This window comes from Cornus florida, unplaced genomic scaffold (genome assembly GCF_030987335.1).
Source record: "Cornus florida cultivar Cherokee Brave unplaced genomic scaffold, ASM3098733v1 CherokeeBrave_3.0.0_Hap2_Chr01, whole genome shotgun sequence".
In the NCBI taxonomy this organism is placed as follows: domain Eukaryota; kingdom Viridiplantae; phylum Streptophyta; class Magnoliopsida; order Cornales; family Cornaceae; genus Cornus; species Cornus florida.
This window is the reverse complement of record NW_026775571.1, coordinates 18,801,634-18,824,200: the sequence shown is the minus strand read 5'-3', so window position 1 is coordinate 18,824,200 and position 22,567 is coordinate 18,801,634. Positions and strand designations below refer to the sequence as shown.

The 22,567-nt window shown below is 41.4% G+C and overlaps 1 protein-coding gene across 5 annotated transcripts in view; it reads left to right on the top strand.

The window, feature by feature from the left end:
• The window catches only part of LOC132293356 (uncharacterized), a 77,207-nt gene that overhangs the window by 1,184 nt on the left and 53,456 nt on the right, over window positions 1-22,567 (top strand). For all 5 annotated transcript variants that reach the window (XR_009477827.1, XR_009477828.1, XM_059790815.1 and 2 more), the window contains exons 2-5: window positions 13,818-13,898; window positions 14,032-14,131; window positions 14,214-14,298; window positions 14,402-14,451. Coding sequence is in view for 3 of the 5 variants with exons in the window: in XM_059790815.1 (XP_059646798.1) it covers window positions 13,818-13,898; window positions 14,032-14,131; window positions 14,214-14,298; window positions 14,402-14,451 (316 nt within the window). In the remaining 2 variants the exon portion in view is untranslated. The remainder of the gene's footprint in view (window positions 1-13,817; window positions 13,899-14,031; window positions 14,132-14,213; window positions 14,299-14,401; window positions 14,452-22,567) is intronic.

Sequence of the window (22,567 nt, the reverse complement as noted above, 5' to 3'; positions counted from 1 at the left end):
CCAACGAATCCAAGAAAGTAATTAAATCGTCAGCAAGCTTCAAGCAATTTAAATGGCCAATTTAAATTGTGTTTAACTTATACTGGTTCAGTAAATGCTTGCTGACCTTGAGACTAGTTTATCACCCATGAAATGTAGTCGGGGCACGAGTGATTTGGTTGCATTTATATTGACCACGTAATTGCAATTAAGTGTTGGTGTTTGACCTTATAAGAGGCATATATTATCAGGATTTTGGAAGATAGTTGTTGTTACTTTATTGATTATAGCTGTGAGTACTTTTCCAATGATTGATTTGGTCGCTTTTAGCAAGTGTCCCCGCTTAAAATGCCTTGATGTCCACACAGACGGATAGGGGACGTTGTTATAATTATAGGGTTTATTTTAGATGTCTCACTAAGGCTATGTTTGATATAACAGGAGGGAAAAGAAAAGATTACATTTGTTACGGGAGAAAAGAAAAGAAAGGAAAAGATATTGTTAACCTCTTATCATGTTTGGTTGATTAACGAGGGAAAAGAAAGGAAATGATAGTCTTCGCACTTAATCATCTTTTGGGAAAGAATGGAAAGGAAATTATTTTAATGAATTTACCACTATACCGTTTCACATTTGAAAGACAAATATATAGGAAAGAAATGATGAGCCAAATATGAAGATTGTGCTACAACAGCATTCAAGCCAAAGTGACAATTTGAAAACAAAGAAAAAGTTATAGAGAATAAAAACATGCCCAAGGACTCATATGGTGTTTTGTTTTTGTCTTTCGTGAAATAAGGACAAAATCGGTATTAAAAAGTTTTATTAAACTTTGTAGCCATTTCCTTCCATTTCCTCCCATTTTTGGAAGGATAACAAAACCTACTCATTATGCCTAATTTTAATCCCTCTAATTTCTACATTTCCTTTCTTTTCCTTTAATGATTTATACTTTAGGCACTCCTATTTGTACTGGAGTGGGTAGCACAGCTGATGATGACAGAGGTAAGGGTGCAGAGGACAATGCGCTCTATGACAGGGAGTTGGTTTCATGGGAGGAGGCTGAGGTCCTGGAGTGCATTCAACCACTCTCTGAGATACGACTGGAGGGGAGTTGGAGGGGTTTTCCTGTTGCAGCTCATGAGGACAGTGGGGTGGATTGGGTAAAGGAGAATATTGACAGTGTGAGTAGTTTGTTGGGGATTTTTTTTGAGCTAAAGGAGAAGGAGTCTTGTATGATTTTGCATTCAATTGTTGAGGGGAAGATTGGGGAGGAGAGGGGTAGTAGGAAACGGATAGTGAGAAAGGAGAAGAGGTTGACTTTGTGGAGAGGGGGAATGGAGGTTCGCAGTTTTTTTCCGGTGTGAATTATGAGGGAAGCAATGGGGCTGGGAGGGAGAGGAGCCATGAAAGGGGTAGAGGGGGGAAGGAAAGGGGAAGGGTTATCCATTTGTTCTTGATGAAGTGCCGAATTATTTCTTGTAATGTCCGAGGACTTAATAATCTAGACAAAAGAAAAGTGGTGAAGATGGCTGTCAAGAAGTGGGGTGTGCATGTGGTTTGCCTGCAGGAGACAGAGATGGATTCCATTATATATAGGGTTGTGAGGAGTTTTTTTTTTTTTTTTTTTTTTTTGGGGGGGGGGGGGGTGTTTGTTGATGTGGGACAGGAGATGGGTTTCGAAAACGGAGGTGCGGAGAGGGAGGTTTTCTATTTCGTGTGCTTTTTCCATGGAGGAGGATGGAATCTGTTGGATGTTTTCTGGTGTGTATGGCCCAGTTGAGGATGGGGAGAGGCACATTTTGTGGGAGCAGGAGATGGGTTTCGAAAACGGAGGTGCGGAGAGGGAGGTTTTCTATTTCGTGTGCTTTTTCCATGGAGGAGGATGGAATCTGTTGGATGTTTTCTGGTGTGTATGGCCCAGTTGAGGATGGGGAGAGGCACATTTTGTGGGAGGAGTTGGGGGTAGTGAAGGATCAGTGGTGTCTGCTGTGGTGTTGGGGGGGGGGGGGGGGGGGGTTAGATCAACAAGAGGAAGATGGAGGGGAGAGATCAACAAGAGGAAGATGGACATCGGCTATGGAGCAGTTTTCTGAGTTCATTGACCGTTGGAGGGAGCTAAGTTTACATGGGGGAGTGGTAGAGAGTCTCCTACTTAGCCCCGACGGGATTGTTTTCTTCTCTCTGGAGACTAGGAAGAGAAGTTTCCGCCCGTGGTACAGGCAGCTTTGGCTAGATCGACATCTAATCATATTCCGGTGGTTTTAGACTGTGGTGGATTGAGGACGAGTACTCCTTTTCGTTTTGAAAATACGTGGTTACGGGCTGAGGATTTCCAGGGATTTGTGAGGACTTGGTGGGAGGGTATCAGGGTGGATGGTAATCCGAGCCTTATTTTTGCAAAAAAACTTAAGTGATTGAAACTTGAGAATAAAAGGTGGAATAAGGAGGTGTTTGGGAATCCGGAGTGGAGGAAGAATAGGGCTTTTGCGGAGATTGCTGAGATTGATAGGTGGGAAGGTGTGGGTGGCATTGATGAGGGTCAGGAAAGTAGGAGGGATGCGTGCCAGAAGGAGATTGCTGAGATTGCAGTGGCGGAAGAAATCTCTTGGAGGCTGAAATTTAGAGCCATATGGCTTAAAGAAGGTGATAAGAATACTAAGTTTTTCCATTGGCTTGCAAATGCTCATAGGAGAGGCAATCACATTGGGAGGATTACTATTGATGGGGAGGTTTTGGTTAGGGAGGAGGATGTATACAGGGGGATTGTCTCTTTTTACCAGGGTTTGTTTACGGAGCCTTATTTATGGAGACCCCGGCTTGATGGTTTGCACTTTGACGCTATTTCAGAAATTAATAGAGATGGTTTGGAAATTCTGTTTTTTGAAGAGGAAGTGTTGAAGGTGCTAAGAAGTTGTAACGGGGACAAAGCTCTGGGGCCGGATGGTTTTACTATGAGATTTTTATTAGAGAGTTGGGAGGTGGTTAGGGGAGAGGTGATGGATACGTTTCATGCCTCCTATATTCAGGGGAGGTTTGAAGGTTCTTTGAATGCATCGTTCATTGCACTGATTCCAAAGAAGGGGGGAGCTTCGGATGTTAAGGACTTTAGACCTATTAGCTTGTTGGGCTGCATTAATAAATTAGTAGCTAAAGTTCTAGCATTAAGGTTGAGGGTTGTTCTGGATGATATCATTTCGGAATATCATAATGCCTTTATAGGTGGGCGTCAAATTCTTGATTCAGCCCTTATTGCTAGTGAATGTATGGACCCGAGGTTGAGGAGTGGTGTCCTAGGTGTTCTTTGTAAGCTCGATGTTGAGAAAGCTTATGATCATGTGAGTTGGAAGTTCTTGTTGTACTTGATGGAGAGAATGGGTTTTGGGGATAAATGGAGGAGTTGGATTGAGGCCTGCATATCTTCAGCCAGATTTTCGATGATGGTTAATGGGTCTCCGACCGGTTTCTTTGGTAGCTCGCGAGGTTTGCGCTAGGGGATCCTTTGTCTCCTTTTTTGTTCATTATTGTTATGGAGACCCTTAGTAGATGGGGAGGGCGGTGGAGTTGGGTTTTATTAAGGGTTTCATGGTGGGTGGGAGTGATGTTCATCATATGGAGGTATCTCATTTATTGTTTGCGGATGACACGTTGGTGTTTTGTGAGGCTAAGGTGTCCCAGATGAGGTATCTGAGATCAGTGTTGATTTGTTTTCTGACGTTTTCAGGCTTGAAGGTGAATGTAGGGAAGAGTGCCTTGATTCCAGTAGGGGAGGTGCAGATATTGGTGAGTTAGCTTCTGTGCTTGGATGTGGAATTAGTAGTTTTCCGATTACATACTTGGGGTTACCTTTGGGAGTTTCTTCGAGGACTGTAGGTGTTTGGGATCCGGTGATTGAGAAGGGTCAGAGGAGACTTGCAGGGTGGAAGAAGCAGTATTTATCGAAAGGTGGGAAGGTTACTCTTTTGAAAAGCACGCTATCAAGCCTCCCTACTTATTTTTTATCCCTCTTCCAGATTCCATCTGGGGTTGCTAGTTCGATTGAGAGGCTTCAGAGGAATTTTCTATGGGGTGGACTTCAAGGAGAATTTGAATATCATCTTGTTCGGTGGGAGCAGGTTTGTAGGCCGATTCAAGCCGGAGGCTTAGGGAAAAGGAGGTTGGTGCCATTTTACAGGGCTTTCCTTGGCAAGTGGTTGTGCAGATTTGGAGTAGAACGTCATAGGTTGTGGAGGAGGGTTATTTTGTGCCGGTTTGGGGAAGAAACGGGGGGATGGTGCTCGTGTTTGGTGAGGATTCCTGCTGGTGTCGGAGTTTGGAAATCCATTGGAAAGGTTGGAATGAGTTCTCCAAACACATCAGATTCAGAGTTCAGGATGGTAGGGACGTGCGGTTTTTGGGAGGATCTTTGGTGTGGTGATTGTACCCTTGCTTGTGCATTCCCAGATTGGTTAGGATTGCTGTTAATAGGCATGTCTTGGTTGCTGACTGCTATCGGCTTGATAGCGGGAGGGTTACTTGGGATGTGCGGTTTTGTGCAATTGTTTCAGGATTGGGAGTTGGACGACATTTGCGGGTTGTTAGATCGTTTGTATTGGCATAAGACCCGTGGTAAGGATAGAGATTCGCTTGTTTGGGTGCCTGTTTCTCGGGGAATGTTTGAAGTGATCTTTTTTCCGATGCCTCTCAGATAATACAGTGATTATGTTTCCGTGGAAAACAGTGTGGAGATTTAAGGTGCCGCTCAAAGTGGCGTTCTTTACTTGGACAGTGGTGTGGGGCAAGATCTTGACGCTTGATAATTTGAGGAGGCGAAGACAAATCACAGTTAATTGGTGCTGTATGTGCAAGTGCAATGGGGAATCGGTGGATCATCTTCTGTTGCATTGTCCAATGGCTTTGGACTGATGGTGTCTTTTGCTAGGAATGTTTGGGGTTTCGTGGGTTATGCCTCGATCTACAAGAGGATTGATGAAGGCTTGGAGAGGGTGCTATGTGGGAGGTCATGCTCGTGGGTTTTGGAGGATGGCGCCCGTGTGTTTATGGTGGTGTTTGTGGAGGGAGCGGAATAATAGATCTTTTGAATGAAAGGAATCCTCGATTGGTGTTCTTAAAGTCAGCTTTTATATCATCTTTTATATCATCTTTATGTTTTTGGGGTTCAGGTGGGCTTTGTTCCTCCCGAGGAGATAATTGATTTTATTTCTTCTTTGGGACCATAGGATCCCTTTGTTGTTTATGGGATGCGTTCCCCACTTGAACGTTTTTTGAATGAATTTGCTTATTTATAAAAAAAAAATGATTTATGCCAAACACAATATCCCATTTCCCTCCGCTGCCTTTCTTTTCTTTTCCTCCCATTTCTCTCCAACCAAACTGGGTCTAATAGTTCGGCGAACTGGCTCGATGAGACTGAAATTTTACTGAGAATCGGTTGGTTCCTTAATGAAACTGCCGGTTCGGCCTTTAATCGGCAGATTCTGGCACAGAACCAGATTGGTTCTGGTTAAACCGGGCCAGTTGTTCAGTTCTGAACCTGCCTGTGCCCAACAGTTTTTTTTTTTTTTTAATAATAAAATGAAAGTGGTCAAGTTGCATTTGATGGGAGTTGAACCTGAGCTATTGTTTGGAAGGCAAGCATCCTAACCGTCGGACTACATGCACTTATTGTTAAAGATGCTCCAACATTTTTTTTTGATAGGTAATTAAGAGCAATAACATTAAAAGAAACGCTCAGCTGAAAAAGGGGAGCGAACCCTTTACAACAAAAATAAAAGACAACAAAAGCAGCGTTACAAAGAGAGGTTGTCCAAAAAATCCATTAGAGAATCCGTAGATGAACAACTTCTCCCAATCACCCAAACATGAAGGGAGTGTAAATTGTTTGATTTAATCTCCCAAATAGAAGACTCCACTCTGTCAAAAACTCTCCTATTCCTCTCACGCTACAAACCCCACCATAAACAGAGCGGGGTTACCCTCCAAGCAGCTCTAGATCTCCTGGCCACTTGCTGCCCTCGCCAAGCCTCTATCGTTCCCCTTGTGTCCTTGGAAATAACCCAATCCACACCAAATCCATGGAGAGGGGGGAGAGTGGGATCTCAAGCTCGAGGGTATTGGAGGATAGCGCCATTGTGTCTATGGTGGTGTTTGTGGAAGGAACGTAATAGTAGATCCTTTGAAGGAAAGGAGTCTTCGGTTGTGGTGCTGAAGTCTATTGTTATTTGTCATCTCTTTTCCTGGTTTCCGGGTAGATTTTTCTCTTCCCCTGAGGAAACAATTGATTTCCTTTATTCTCTGGGGCCTTAGGGCACCTTCTTTTTTCTTGTTGTATTTGGGATGCGTTCCCCTTTTGAACGCCTTTTATTGAATTATTTACTTATAAAAAAGAAAAAGAAAATAGCCCAGATATCTGATGCAACAGAACAATGCAACAAAAGATGATTCACAGATTCCCCTGTATTTTTGCACATAAAGCACCAATTAATTGCAATCTGGTGTCTTCTCCTTAGATTATCCAAAGTAAGAATACTTCCAAGAGATGCCGTCCAAGCAAAAAAGGCCACCTTAACTGGTGCTGGAGTCCTCCAAACAGCTTTCCAAGGAAAAACTGTGCGGACGGACTCCGTGAGCCTTCGATAAAATAACCTTACCTCAAACACCCCCTTGGATCCATCCTGCCACACCATTGCATCACTGCCCTCCCACTCCACTACTTGCTTATACAATAAACCCAAAAAATCTGTAATCTCTAAATGCTCCCAGTCATTAAAACATCTGCGGAATAACCCATCCCAAGTTACTCTCCCATTATCAAGCCGATAATAGTCTGCAACCATAGCGTGCTTATTCGCAAACATCCTAAATAAATGAGGGAATCTACTCTCCAAAGCTACATCTCCACACCATAAATCCTTCCAAAATCTAACCTGACTCCCATTCCCTACTCTAAACCTAATCCGTTTTGAAAACTCATCCCAACCCTTCTGAATTCCTTTCCAAACACCCAAACCCGCTGAATGAGTCACCTCACTGGACTTCCATCCACCCCTCTTCCCTAAAGCGGCAAGCAATAATCCGCCTCCACAACAAATGCCTCTCATTCCCAAATCTCCACAGCCGCTTTCCGAGTAGAGCTTTATTTGCCCATACCAACTTGCGAATCCCCAATCCCCCTTTAACAATAGGGGTGCAAACTTTCTCCCAATTAACAAGATGATATTTAAATTCCTCTCCCATGCCACCCCACAAAAAATTTGCTTGAATACGGTTAAGTCTGCTTGCCACAGTGCTGGGTATCGGAAATAAAGACATAAAATATGTAGGCAGATTAGAGAGTGTGCTTTTCAATTGGATTAGTTTACCTCCTTTTGATAAGTATTGTTTCTTCCACCCAGAGAGCCTCTTCTGGAATCGTTCAATAACAGGATCCCACATAGCCACCCTCCTCATAGAAGTCCCGAAGGCAGTCCTAAATAAGAAATCGGCAACGACTCCATCTTGTATCCCAAAATATCTGCTAGCTCTTGAATATTCAGCACCTCTCCCATGGGACGATCACACTTTTCCTGACATTAATTTTCAGACCTGAGACCACTTGAAAACAAGCCAAAACACATTTCAGATGCCTCATCTGAGTCACATTTGCATCACAGAAAACTATAGTGTCATCTGCAAATAGAAGGTGTGATGTAATAATCTGATTTGAGATGCTCCCAACTGAAAATCCTTGAATAAAACCCAGATGCTCCGTCCTTTTCATTAATCTGCTAAATGCTTCCATAACAATAATAAAAAGGAAAGCGGAGAGAGGGTCCCCTTGACGTAACCCTCTTGAGCTTGCAAAAAACCTGCTGGAGACCCGTTAACTAGAATAGAGAATCAAGCTGTGGCAATGCAGTGAAATATCCAACCTCCATTTGGAACCAAATCCCATCCTCTCCAACAAGTACATTAAAAATTGCCAATTCACATGGTCAAAGGCTTTATGAATGTCCAGCTTGCAGACAATCTGCGATTCCCCGCTCTTCAGTCTAGCATCAATGCATTCACTTGCAATCAGAACCGGGTCAAGAATCTGCCTTCCTCCTACAAAGCATTTTGGGATTCGGATATCACTCCATCCAATACTTTTCTCAGCCTAATCGATAGAACTTTCGCAATTATTTTATATACAGATCCCACCAAGCTTATAGGGCGGAAGTCTTTGGCCTCCACAGCCCCTCCCTTTTTAGGAATGAGAGTGATGAACGTTGCATTCAGGCTTCTTTCGAAAGAGCCATGGACGAAAAAGGCATTCAATGCTCTCAGAACATCTATCCTCAACACCTCCCAGTTCTTTAGGAAAAAAGCAGTGGTAAAGCCATCCGGACCCCGCGCTTTATCCCCATTACAACTCATTAAGGCTTCCAAGACTTCATCTTCCCAAATGGTCTTTCCAACCAATCCTAGTCTTCTCCAGAAATGCTGTTGAATTCAAGATCATCCAATAAAGGTCTCCAACTTGCAGGTTCTGTAAGTAAGTTCTGATAATATGACACGAAGCCTGTCCGAACTTCCTCATCAGTTGAAGCCAAAACCCCATCAAAATTAATTCTCCCAATATAATTCCCTCTTCTATGGGCATTAGCTAAATGATGGATAAATCTTGTGTTCCAATCCCCCTCTTTAAGCCACAAAGCTCTAGATTTTTGTCTCCACGATATTTCCTCCATCTTCACAATCTCCTCAAACTGAGCCTTACACTCCTCTCTTCTGCTTCTATCTAAAGGAATCAGCCCTTCATCCCCCTCCTTCCTATCCAACTCTGCTATTTCACTTAGAAGGCGATTTTTCCTCCACTCTAACTTTCCAAATTCCTCCTTATTCCAAATTTTAATAACATTCTTTGAACGTTTTAATTTTTCTGCTAGCTGATAGCTGGGGCTTCCCCGTAGATCATGCATACACCACCAGTTCTTTACCCTCTCTTTGAAATCTTCCACACGCAGCCACATATTCTCGAATCTGAACGGAGACCTTCCTCTGCTAATTCCTCCACAGTCAAGAAGGATGGGAATATGATCAGAAACAGCTCTAGCACAAGCCACCTGAGAAACGTTAGGAAATTTCTCCTCCATCTCCGCAGACAATAGAAATCTATCCAACCGAGACATGACAGGAGACTCACGACCACTAGACCAAGTAAATTGACCTCCTTCCATGGGTAAATCCAGTAAGCAGTGTGTCTCGACAAAATCTGTAAACTTCATCATCGCTCCATCTAAAGCCCCCCTAGAGGATCTCTCATTTGGTCTGAGAACAGCATTGAAGTCTCCCCCAATACACGAGGGGACATTCCATCTGCTTCTAATTTCTCCCAACTCCTCCCACAACTCTTTGCGCTCCCCATCAATCACTGGCCCATACACTCCAGGAAGAACCACTCTGACCCATCTTCTTCAATATTGAATAGGATGGACAACGAATGATTCCCTTTCCATACATCAACCTTGGTCACCCATCTTTTATCCCAGAAAACAGCAATACCCCCGGCTGTCCCTATTGCATCAATGACCTCCCAGTCCACAAACCTACCCCCCCATAAGCTTTTCATGACCTTGCCCTCTGCAACATCCAGCTTAGTTTCCTGTAAACATACAACATGAGCCCTCCACTTCCTAATTAACTCCTTCACCACCCTCCTTTTGTTTGGGTCATTTAGACCCCGAACATTCCATATCACAATGTTTAGCTTCATTAAGACAGCTTGATCCCTCCACCCCCTCTCCTCCTCTCACTCCTCTCTCTCCCTCCATCACTCCTTCCTTCATAGTTAACGTCTGAAAATAGGCTTTTCAACTCTCTCACTCCCTTCGAGTTGGATCCCATCTTCTTCTTTATTTTCTTTCCCCATTCGTCATCAACTGCTTGAAATAAATCCTGCACTTGCTTGTCTTCGTTTGCCCAAGTTAAACCCAAAAGCTTGCTTTCCCCCTCAATACAACTCATAAACCAGTCATCATTCACACCTTCCTGCTGCTCAAAAAATTGCTCCTCTCTATCCACTGCCAAAGGAGTGTGAACTTTGATCCATCCTTCACCATCTGCATCTTCTTCCCCAACAGAGACGGGAAGGTTCACAGTAAAATTGTAATCAGGAATGTTCTCTGGAAAATCGCTAGAAATCAGTGGCAAGTCTTCTCTGCCATTGCTACTGTTTTCAACACCCCCAAATGAAGTCACGTCGTCGTTACCATTAGCCTGTTCCCATTTTCTCCTTAACTCTGTTCTCAGTATATCCGCAGCTTCCCCATCAAAAATCATGTTAATCCCGCGTCCCACACACAGAACAGCCTTCCCGTTAATAGAAATACTGCGGGAACAGCTTGGTCATTTCACAAATATCACCATCCTTTGAAGATTCAATACTGGCAGCATTCCTGGAATCAATAAACCGGTTAAGGTTCCGGCCTGACACTTCAGTAATCTCCCCTTCACCACCTGATTCAGCCACCGACAGGAGGCGCGTAGAACCCAGATCTATCCCCCCACCTTTCATCTCACCCACATTCCTCATCCCCCCAAAAGGAGTAGAAGTAGAAGTAGTAGTAGGGGAGAGAGAAGAGACGGTAAGGAAAAGATCAGAGGACGTACCTGGAATTACTTCACTGGAGGCCACCCATTTTTGCTTCTGATTTCGCGACCATCTATCCCCTTTCGACCGCATCCGAACCTTCGTGATATTTCTCTCTTGTTGCCAAGCTCCCTTCCTTCCTATGATGCCCTTATTAACCTTATCAAAAGCCCTAATATTAGTCCCATATTGGTCAAGTCCGGTCAACACATCCTCCAACTGGGCTTCATCAGTTGTGACCTCAAGCCCTTCACACAATGGCCCAAACGGATTGTCCGTAGCAAGCCCAGTTGGCCCAATAACCGTGAAATTTTGAAATGATCCATTCAGCTGGAAACGATTAATAAAACTACTTCTCTGGTCCATTGCCCTTGCTCAGCCCATCACTTGCTTGGTCCATTCCCCCATCTAAACCCCTTTTACGTCTCCCAACTGTTGCATAACCATCACTTCTTTTTTCTCCTTTAAATATGGGCTCAACTTGAGCCCAACCACCAGAGCCCTTATTCAAGCGTCCACGTTCCCCAGCCCATTTAGTTGTGGGCTTAGAATAGGCCCTGCCACCCAAGCTTCGGCCCAACCTACTGCTTGTCCCAGCCCAGTTCGTTGAGTCAGCGCAATGACGTGTTATCTCAGCTTTATCTCTTCCCCCAAAGATTTCAGATGATTTTTTCCAACATGCAGAAGATTTAGTGCGATCATGTTTAGCAAATCTATGATTACCACACGTGACCCTACTCTCTGCCCTTTGCACGCTCCTCATCGGCACAAGGCGAGCACTTTGTCTTCCTCCTACGAATCTCACTGTACTCTGGTACGCTCTTTCCTTCAACCAATCCTGGATTTCAGTAGCCCCTTTCACCCCTTTGCTAAGAATCCTGTACCACTCTTCCTCTTTCATGAGGAAAGCCCCAACACTTCCTTCTAAACTTTCCGTAGTTGGCACCACTTCAGGCAAGACCTCTTCCCAAATTGAAACTCTGTAGCAAAAGCTATCACCATGAATGAACACTTCTTTCGGACAAGCTGCTTCCATTTTCACTGTGATTCGGACACTCAGCATCTCTCGTTTCATCGGCATCAGCACGCACAAAACCACCACATAACTCCCCAACTAAAACAAACGGAGCCTGACACCAGAGATGAAGAGGGAGCCCAAACAACTGAATCTTCTTAATTCCTTTGTCCTTTAACACACCTGAACAACCAACCCTGAATGACCAAACATCAAGTCTCAGATTAGCCGATCCCCACTGTCTTCGGCCTTCCTTCAACACCCGTTGAGCCTCCAATAGAGATGGAAATCTAAAGAGGAACAAAGAGTCAGAAAGGGGCGTCACACCCACTCCACATGAAGTATTCCACGCCCTTGCTGCCCATTCCTGAATCCGATCACATCCCCCTACATCTTTATCAAATCTCCCAACCAAACAGGACTGCAGCGTCGATCTTCTCCCTTCAACTGATTCTCCATCAAGATAAATAGATGGTCCTCTACGAGGTATGGCAGATTTCACAGACCCTCCCAGTGAGAGACGAGGGAGCCGAGCAACCTCAAGAAAATACCGTCTAATTGCAGACATGTACGCTGTTATATGCCTGTTACGCAGTGCTGTTAACAAAAGTGAAAAAATTAGCGGACTCCGACATCACCGATACCGACAAATACGAACCCCTCAGATCTGAGCCAAACCGATGGCGAAAACGATCCCTAGACGAACACACACCTGAAGGAGTCGCTGGTAGGGAGCAACCGCAGGTATGGATGAAAATGTAAACATCCACCTTGAAAAGTTATATTATAAAATGTCGTAAATTTCCTATTTTGCTCATTTCTAATTGCCTTCTTAATCATTGCTTTCCCATCAAATCCCTGACGAAGAAGAGTATACAACAATGTGATTGACTGCAAAGTCTTTCCCAAACTGCAAAAACAATAGCAAACTTTAAAGATGCTCCAACATGCAATTTTATACACTTTATTTGCACTTTTCTCACTCCAAAACACTCTGACAGTCTTAGTTTGTTGCCTTCATACTTCCAATGGCCACATATTGCCTAAAAAATACAACCTAATGGAAAAATTTGTGGTACAGGAATTTCGTAAAACTTATAGTTTGGGAACAAATCTATATATCTTCTCCTGGCTTGAAAATATAATGTCCCTATTCATGGTCCTGGAATAAGTTTGTCTGTATGCCGTGGACACTCATTCAAAGTTGTGAATTTGCTGTAACTAATGAGATGCACCTAAATCCTAATGGTGCATCTGCTAGTTCTCCGGCTCAAGACATGTTCTTATAATCTGTATCACTTGGTCTGCCTTTGATACTGACTGGGTTGCAGCTCATTGCTAACTTATATTATATGCATCCTATCACTCAAGACTGGGCAGTACCATGTCGGCTCTGATTCGGGGTCCATTGGTTATGCCTTGGTCTTCGTTAGGCATGATTGAGGCTTGGAGGGGGTGAATGGTGGGTCCCCAAGCCCGTGATTTTTGGAGGGTGGTGTCCTTGTGCGTTTAGTGGTGCTTGTGGAAGGAAAGGAATAGGAGATCCTTCGATGGGGAGGAGTGTCCTATTGAGGCACTGAAATTCTCTATTCTCCGTTCTCTATTTTGTTGGGTTTAAATTCATGGGGGCGATAGTTGATTTTTTGTACATATTGAAAGGCTGAGGGCCCTATTTGGTTCTTCGCCCCGCTAATCCCCTAGGACTCAAGAAGGGCGCCTCCCCACCCCGGGCTAGGTAAATTGCTGAGTATGGCAACGGAGACGTGGCCCCAAGTAGTTGTAAGCTCCTAGTGGGAATTGAACCCCAGACCTGGTGCTAAGAAGGCACCAAAGCCCAAGTAATTTTACCACTAGACCAACCCCTTGGGGTTACCCTATTTGCTCCTTGTTTGTTCTTCTGGGCTACGTTTCTCTTTTGAACGCTTCCTAATACAATCTTACTTATTAAAAAAAAAAGAAAAAAAAAAAAAAAAATTCCTTTCAGCCAGTGTATGTGTTACGAATATATGTTCTTTGTGCAGCCTACTAGGTGCATTTAATCACTGCTATCTCATTTTATGGCTTTTCTATATGAACTAGACATTTCCAGTTGTTATATACATTTGCCTATTATTCTTGACTCCATTGTTATTTAATTCTAATTAACAACGCTATGAAGGTTCACAACTGATAAAAGTGCTCACTTTATCCTTTCATTAATTTCTATTTCAGCGTGTTAAGGTATACCGTCTTAGTGATGATGGAAAATGGGATGATCAAGGAACTGGACACGTCACTGTTGATTACTTGGAGGTGTGACTATTTTTGTGATTTGCCTTTACATTTGTCTGATACTCTTAGATTTGTGACTTTTGAAGTTTGTTTCAAGAATCTATTAGTTAAAAGTACATTGGCAATTTGATTGAATGCAAATGTTAACAAACAGAGATCAGACGAACTGGATTTGTATGTTATTGATGAAGAAGATAGTGAAACTCTACTTCTGCACCGAATAAGCTCAGATGATATTTATCGAAAGCAAGAAGGTATTATTTTGTTTCTGTAATTGCATTGCACAATCATTTTTTCGAGGCTATTGATTGATATATGTTTGCTTTATTTTTCCAGATACCATTATCTCTTGGAGAGATCCAGAGTATTCAACTGAATTAGCTCTTAGCTTTCAAGAGCCTACAGGATGCTCCTACATATGGTAACCAGTAATTATATTTTTGTCTACTTTTCCTTTATTTCATTTATATTGTTCTTGTTTGACTTGTTTGTATAATCATTAATAATTTACTTGTTTTATGTAGGGATCACATTTGTAATGTGCAAAGAAATTTGCATTTTAACACTCTTAACAGTAAGTGTTTGCTGCAGTCACTTAATCTTTTTGAAAGAAGCATGGATGGTTATACTTCCATGTAATTTTTGTCTCTTGAATTGTCAACCCATGTGAATTTCCAAAGTCGACTGTTTCCTTAGAGCTTGGTATTATTATTATTATTTAACTATTGAGACATTGATAGTAGTTGGGGCAACTGGGGTCAATGCCATTTAACTTCTCTAGATGGTCCGCAATCTAAATTCTTATCTTATTGGAAGTGATACTTGAATGATTGTTTATATCTGCTGATTTCAAGTTTTGACTAGCTTTTTTGTCACTATTTCTAGTTCAAGATAAAACATCTCAGGAATGATCATTGGGTAATCCAAGGTGTTGAAATTTGGTTGATTTCAACTTAGAGATCCAGGTTTACAGATATAATGCTCCCTTCCAAACTTCCAATAGGACCTTCGGTTGAATCAGTTATCTACTACCATTGACCTGCCCGTGGTTAATTAACCATTATAGTTTCAAGAAAAATGTTTGTGGGTCATACTTATCAAAAAGAAAAAAAGAATGTCTGTGGATCCAGTGGTTTTAAGAATTGCTTTTGCCTGTCTGGTTTTATTATAATTAATTTTTATTGCTTAATAATATATTTTTAAACAATTACCTCAAAGGAGTAAACACCGCTCTGTGGCACACGGTCATATGACACACACATTGGAAAGGAATGATCTTGGTTTTATGAATGTTACCTTGTCTTTTGCCTATTATTTTGTAACCGAGTGTCTGTTGGGAACTTGGGAGTGTTTTGCTGCCTAAATTGAATTTGCAAGAAAGAGTTGAGAAAAGGAAAAAGATACCTTTTGCTGAAACTAGTTGTTTATCATGAGAGACAGAGAGAAGGAGAGAGAGAACTTGTTCTGTATTTCACACATACACACTTACAAACCTAATAAGCCTATATAGGCTTATATAAGGGATACAAGTCACCCTAATAACACAAGGGCCCTACTAACATAATGTAATTACATAATGGCTTTACATATATATATATATAACATTCTAACACTCCCCCTCAAGCTGGAGAATATATATCAAATAATCCCAGCTTGGAACAGATAGTTCTTAACCGGTTATGACCCAATACTTTGGTAAACATATCAGCTAATTGATCTTCAGACTTCACGAATGGAGTAGAGATGCTCCCACGCAATATCTTTTCTTGAATGAAGTGACAATCAACTTCAATATGTTTGGTCCTCGCATGAAACACAGGATTTGAGGCAATGTGAATTGATGCTTGATTATCACAGAACAATGGAGTAGGAGCTTCGACTGTCAACCCAAGTTCTTTTAGAAAATGTTGTTTCCAGGTCAACTCACTAGTAGTATGGGCCATTGCCCTATACTCAGCTTCAGCACTAGATCGGGCTACCCCCGTTTGCTTTTTACTTCGCCATGTAACAAGATTTCTTCTTACAAATGTGCAGTAGCCTGTAGTAGATCTCCTATCTGAAGGAGAACCAGCCCAGTCGGCATCTGTAAAACCTTCCACCCTGAGATGACCATTTGATTTATATAGTAACCCAACAACTGGAGCTTGCTTGAGATATCGGATAATCCGAAGAACAGCAATCTAATGTGGCATTCTAGGAGCTCCCATGAACTGACTTACAATACTAACTGCATATGAAATATCAGGTCGAGTGATAGTGAGATAAATTAATTTCCCAACAAGACGACGAAATCTGCCCGGATCATTAAATAGATCACCCTCATCAGACACAAGTTTTGTAGTCGAATCCATAGGGGGCGACCACCCAACATACCTGTTTCTTCTAATAAATCCAACACACATTTTCGTTGGGATAAACTTATACCCTTCTTGGATCTAGCAACTTCAATACCTAAGAAATACCTAAGTTTGCCCAAGTCTTTAGTGTGGAATCGATATTGCAGAAACAACTTCAACTTAGCAATGCCTTCAGAATCATCACCTGTGATCACAATATCATCTACATATACCACAAGAAAGATGAAGCCAGCTTTAGTGCGCTGGTAAAATACCGAATGGTCGGTCTGACATCTGTTAAGACCAAATTTTAATGCCGCCTCAGAGAATTTTCCAAACCAAGCCTGTGGAGATTGTTTCAATCCATATAGGGCCTTTTTAAGGCAACAAACAGTGTGAAGATACTCCCCCTGAGCAACAAACCCAGGTTGTTGCTCCATATAAACCTCTTCTGCTAAGTCACCATGCAAAAAAGCATTTTTAACGTCTAATTGAAACAGAGGCCAATGTCTATTAGCAGCAAGAGAAATCAAAACATGAATAGAAGAAATCTTAGCAACAGGGGCAAATGTCTCATCATAGTCAATACCATAAGTCTGAGTATAACCTTTGGCAACAAGACGAGCTTTTAAACGCTCAACGGACCAATTTGGAAGATACTTCACAGTTTATACCCAGCGACAACCAACCGGTTTGACACCTGGAGGTAATGGAACAAGATTCCACGTGCCATTTTGATGCAAAGCATCCATTTCATCTTGCATTGCTTTCCTCCGGCCCGAATCAGACAAAGCATCCTGCACAGTCTTAGGAACAAATATAGTAGACAGTTGAGAGGAAAAACATGAGAAGGATGGCGATAAGGAATTATAAGAAACATAATGAGCAATGGGATGATTAGTGACACACGAGCGAGTACCTTTACGAAGTGCAATAGGCAATGAATTAGACACAGTGGACTGTGTTGGATCCAAAGACTCTGAAGACGATGGAGGAGGCACGGAAGCAGATGGCTTTGGTCTTCGAGTGTACACCTGTAACGGAGCAGGCAAAGGAGATCTAGGTTGAAGAGAAAGTGAGGGAAGTGGAATTGTAAGAAGAGGCGACTCAGGAGTAATATCAAGAATGGAGTCACTATCTGAAAAATATGGGACGGACTCACAAAAGGTCACATCCGCGCTAATAAAGTACCTTTGAGAAACAGGACTATAGCAACGATAACCTTTATGAGAACGAGAGTATCTAAGAAATACACACTTTGTGGCACGTGGATCAAGTTTATCAAAACCAGGACCAAGATTGTGGACATAACATACACATCCAAAAACTCTAGGAGTAAGAGAAAACAAAGCAGAATCAGGAAATAAAATAGAATGTGGAGATTTGCCATCTAATACAGATGATGGCATACGGTTAATTAGATGACAGGCAGTAAGAACAGCATCACCCCAAAACCGTTTAGGCATGCGCATATGAAACAAAAGAGCACGGATTACTTCTAAGAGGTGTCAATTCTTACGTTCTGTAACTCCATTTTGTTGAGGAGTATAAACACATGAATTTTGATGAATAATTCCTTTATCACTAAGATATGTATGAAAGGGAGGTTGAAGAATATTCCTTAGCATTATCAGAACGTAAAATACGAATTGGACAGCCAAATAGAGTTTTGATTTCTTTTCGAAATTTTTGAAAAATTAAAAATAACTCAGAACGATCCTTCATTAGAAACAACCAAGTCAGGCGAGAATAATCATCCACAAATGTCACAAAATAATGAAATTTATTGATTGAAGAATGCTTTGTTGGACCTCATTCATCTGAATGAACCAAATGAAAAGGACTAGAAACACGATTATTAACCCTAGACTTGAAAGACACGCGATGGTGCTTACTAAGTTGACAAACGTCACATGACAAGAATTTCAAATTACTAAGACTAGGAACTTGACGTTGCAAAACTTGAAGTGACGGGTGACCAAGACGACAGTGCCACTGGAATGGAGACAGAGAAGACTGAAGAGCCACAGGATAAGGTGCCACATCAAAGTAATATAAGCCACCCGCTTCATACCCCGTACCAATCGTCTTCTTCGTCTTGAGATCCTGAAACACACAAAAAGTAGGATAAAATGTAACAGAGCACTGAAGAGATTTAGTAAGCTTATCGACAGACATTAAATTAAAGGGAAACTGAGGAACATATAAAACAGATGAGAGAGACAAGGAATCACTAAGTTGAGTTGTCCCCAAACCTGAAACCTTAGCGGAGGAACCGTTAGCAAGGGTAACTCTTTGAGGAGGAGGTACAAAATTAAAATCAGATAGAAGAGAAGAACATCCAGTCATATGATCGGATGCTCCAGTATCTATGATCCAAGGACTGCGAGTGGAAGACAATAGACATGTGTGTGCAGTACCTGACTGGGCAAAGGTAGCTGTGAAAGATGAATTAGATGCTTGCTTATAAGACAAAAACTGAGTATACTTGTCACGTAGGATAGGGACCGTATCTGATTCAACTACATTATGAGATCCAGAAGCAACATCATTTGGAGAGGAGGAAACTTGATTTGCATAACTATATGGTTTGTTATGAAGATCCCAACAAAAATTCACAGTATGATTAGAAAGGCCACAATGAGTACATTTTCGTGATTCCTTACCGCGGCCACGTCCTCCCTGTGAATCACGACCGCCACGTGTGGACCGTCCCCCACGACCTCCACGGAAAACAGTATTTTCACCCTTTGAAACAATCAATGCTGAACGCTCACCACTCTGCCCAGTATTCAAAGTTGAAGTATCACTGACAAGTGTAGCGCGCTAAAGTCTAGAAAATACTTTAGCAAGAGATGGAAGTGTGGGACTGCCCTTAATCTGTGAACGAAAAGACTCATAAGCTGATGACAAACCAGTAAGAAAACGGACAACATTAAAGTCCTCACGTTGTTGTTGCATACTTCGAACATCAGTAGTAATGGTCTGATACATATTCAGCTCCTCACAAACTCCCATAACTTTGGAATAATACTCTTCTATACTGTGATTACCTTGTTCAAGATTGAAATACTGCTTACAGAGCTCATAAACACGAGTGATATTACCTGTCCCAGAATACAGTTTCTGCAATCTGTCCCATATCTCCTTGGCAGTATCCAAATAAAGTAAAGTTGTACTGATTTGGGGTTCAATACTATTTATCATCACAGAGATGATCTGAGCATCTTCCTTTTCCCATGCATAAAAAGAAGCATCAGTTTCCTTGAGTTTCTCTTTAGTTAGATGAGTACCGAGGCCTCTACCTTTGAGAAAAATTTTAACAGATTTAGCCCACAGTATGTAATTCTTTCCATTGAATTTATCAGAAGTCATGGGAGACCAGAGGTGGGAGAAAACAAATCTGAACTGGAAGCCATGTTGTACCCAGCAAAACAGAGAAGAAAAAAAAAATAGAATTGGTATTTTGGCCAAACCTGGCAAACGGGCCGGATCTGGTCAAACGGGCCGGATCTAGTCAAACGGGTCGGATCTGGTCAAACGGACCGGATCTAGTCAAACGGGTCGGATCTGGTCAAACATTCCGGATATGGGCTATCGGGCCGAATCTGGGCTATCTAGGGTTGGAATAGCTATTCCAGGTTTAGTAAACCAAGATTGGAATAGCATAACCGTGTAGCCAAACAAGGATCTTCTTCTTCATACCTTCACAAACGCTGGTGAACAAAGCAGCGGAGATAATGGCGACCCAGTCACAAGCAACGGCCGAATCAAGAGACAGCAACCTCTGTAACTTCCGGCCAAAAAAAAAAAAGATTCGACGAATCTCTCCTCTGTAAATCAAGACGGCGGATCTGATACCAGATCTGATGACGAGCTCGCTGACAACCAAAAAAGAAGCTGCCGGCAACGACGATGACGAACGATGCAGATCTGACGACGACGAATGACGATGCAGATCTGATGATAGTGAACGAGGAGCTGCCAATGACAAACGAAACACCAACACCACAATCGCGATTCCGATCTTAAACCACACAATTACAGACCCTCACACCCATGAATTCGTAGAGCTCTGATACCATGTTGTTTATCATGAGAGAGAGAGAGAAGGAGAGAGAGAACTTGTTCTGTATTTCACACATACACACTTACAAACCTAATAAGCCTATATAGGCTTATATAAGGGATACAAGTCACCCTAATAACACAAGGGCACTACTAACATAATGTAATTACGTAATGGCCCAACATATTTATATATATATGTATAACATTCTAACAAAACTAAACTACTTTCTTTCCTAGGAAGTGACTTGCTATTAATATGACATACCTTTATCACTCATTCACAACTCTCACATTTATATATTAAAAAGAGCACGTGTTAATATTATAATAAAGGAAACTGAATAAAATCATTACATATTCTATGCCTAGAAACATGCGTAAATAAAGTCAAATTCATGATTTGTGGCTATCATATCTCAGATAATATGGTAAGTCACATCCCATGATTTGCGCCTATCATATCTCGGCTAACGCTCCCCCTCAAGTGGGTGCGTGGATGTCTGAGATGCCCAACTTGGAAAATGCATCCTTAGACACAATCTTGCTAACACATGCAAATCTGATTAGCGATGCTTTTCTGTCAAATGAAGTGCTGATCAACAAATCAAAGCGTCTCCTCAGACCATAAACAACCAACCATATGTCCTCAGACCAGAAATAACCAACCATGTCTCCTCAGACCGTAAACAACCAACAATGTCTCCTCAGACCATTTCCCTTCATACACATGTTTAAAATATATAGATAAAAGATTCAACAATGCCTCCTCAAACCATTCCCCTTCATACATATGTTTAAACAATGTAGATGAAAGAATAAAAAATGTCTCCTCAAACCATAAAAAAGCAACCACGTTTCCTCAAACCATAAAAAAGCAACCATGTCTCCTCAGACAATTTCTGAATGGGTAGTTTCGAACTTACAATGCCATCATTGAGGTTGGACAACCCTGCTTACTCCACACCTCCCAGATGGGGGATGTCTCCTTAGACCATTCTCGAATGGGTGGTGCCGAACTTGCAATGCCTTCATTGCAATCGGACCACCCTGACTCTGATACCAAGAAGAAATATAATATAGAAGAAAGAAAAGAGAAATATGTAAAAAGGTTTGAATGAGATGTAAAAACATTCATTCACAACTCTCATATTTATATATTAAAAGGAGCACATGTTAATATTACAATAAAGGAAACTGAATAATATCATTGCATGTTCTATGCCTAGACATATGCGTAAATAAAGTCAAATCCAGGATTTGTGGATATCATATCTCAGATAATATGGTAAGTCACATCCCATGATTTGCGCCTATCATATCTCGGCTAACACTCTTCATAGGAACATATACAAAACCACCCAAAAGAACCAAATTGACCACATCCAATCTCTAGCATCTTTTTATGAGTATTTAAGAATTCCTTTCCTTGTCTTCTGAGTTTGAATATGGTAAAAGGCTACACTTCCTATGAATTAAAAATTATATGCACTCCTTTTTTCTTTTTTGGTAAGTAATTTTTTTTATGCACTCTTGGTTGAAGGGAAGAGTGTTGGAGGGGGAGAGAGGGGATGGTGTTTCCATCATTTGTTATGAGGGTAAGTGGAAATAGAAGGAAAAAGAGAAGGGAAGTTTTGATTTGGGCCCACCATTTCCTTTCTTATTTTTTTTTTACATGTTGGCCCTTTAAAAATACCTGTGTTAATGAAGATTGTATTGGTAAACGCCTTTCTCCGGTTTTACCAAATATATGGAGGGAAACCTATTTCCTTTCAAGTCGATCTGTCCTATCACTCCTGCCATTCCTCCTAACTTCAAACCATCCTATTAAACAAAGAACTTGAACATTTTTTTTTGATAAGTAAACAAAGAACTTGAACATTAATTGATAATATATATATATATATATTTGATAAGTAAACATTAATTGATAATTTTATTGAGTAGATTTACAATTGTCCTCGACAAGTTTTCTTTTTTTTTTTTTTTTTTTTTTTTTTTTTGATAAGTAATAATAAATTAAAAAAGACAAGTTTTCTTATTTTGAAAATATCATATGATAGCTTCATTATCTATGCTACTAAATATCTTTTGTTCAACATATACAATCAATCTATCATTCAGCCATTGATCTCCCATTCAATTGTGTAGTCGACTCTTCACAACATTCATATCAGAAAATTCTCTCTCTAAAATGGCAGTCGCAGCTAGTAGGATCAATGCCAATGTTAAAACTAAATAATCCAATGAATACACCTTGTCCTTTTTTGTTTTGACCATACATTT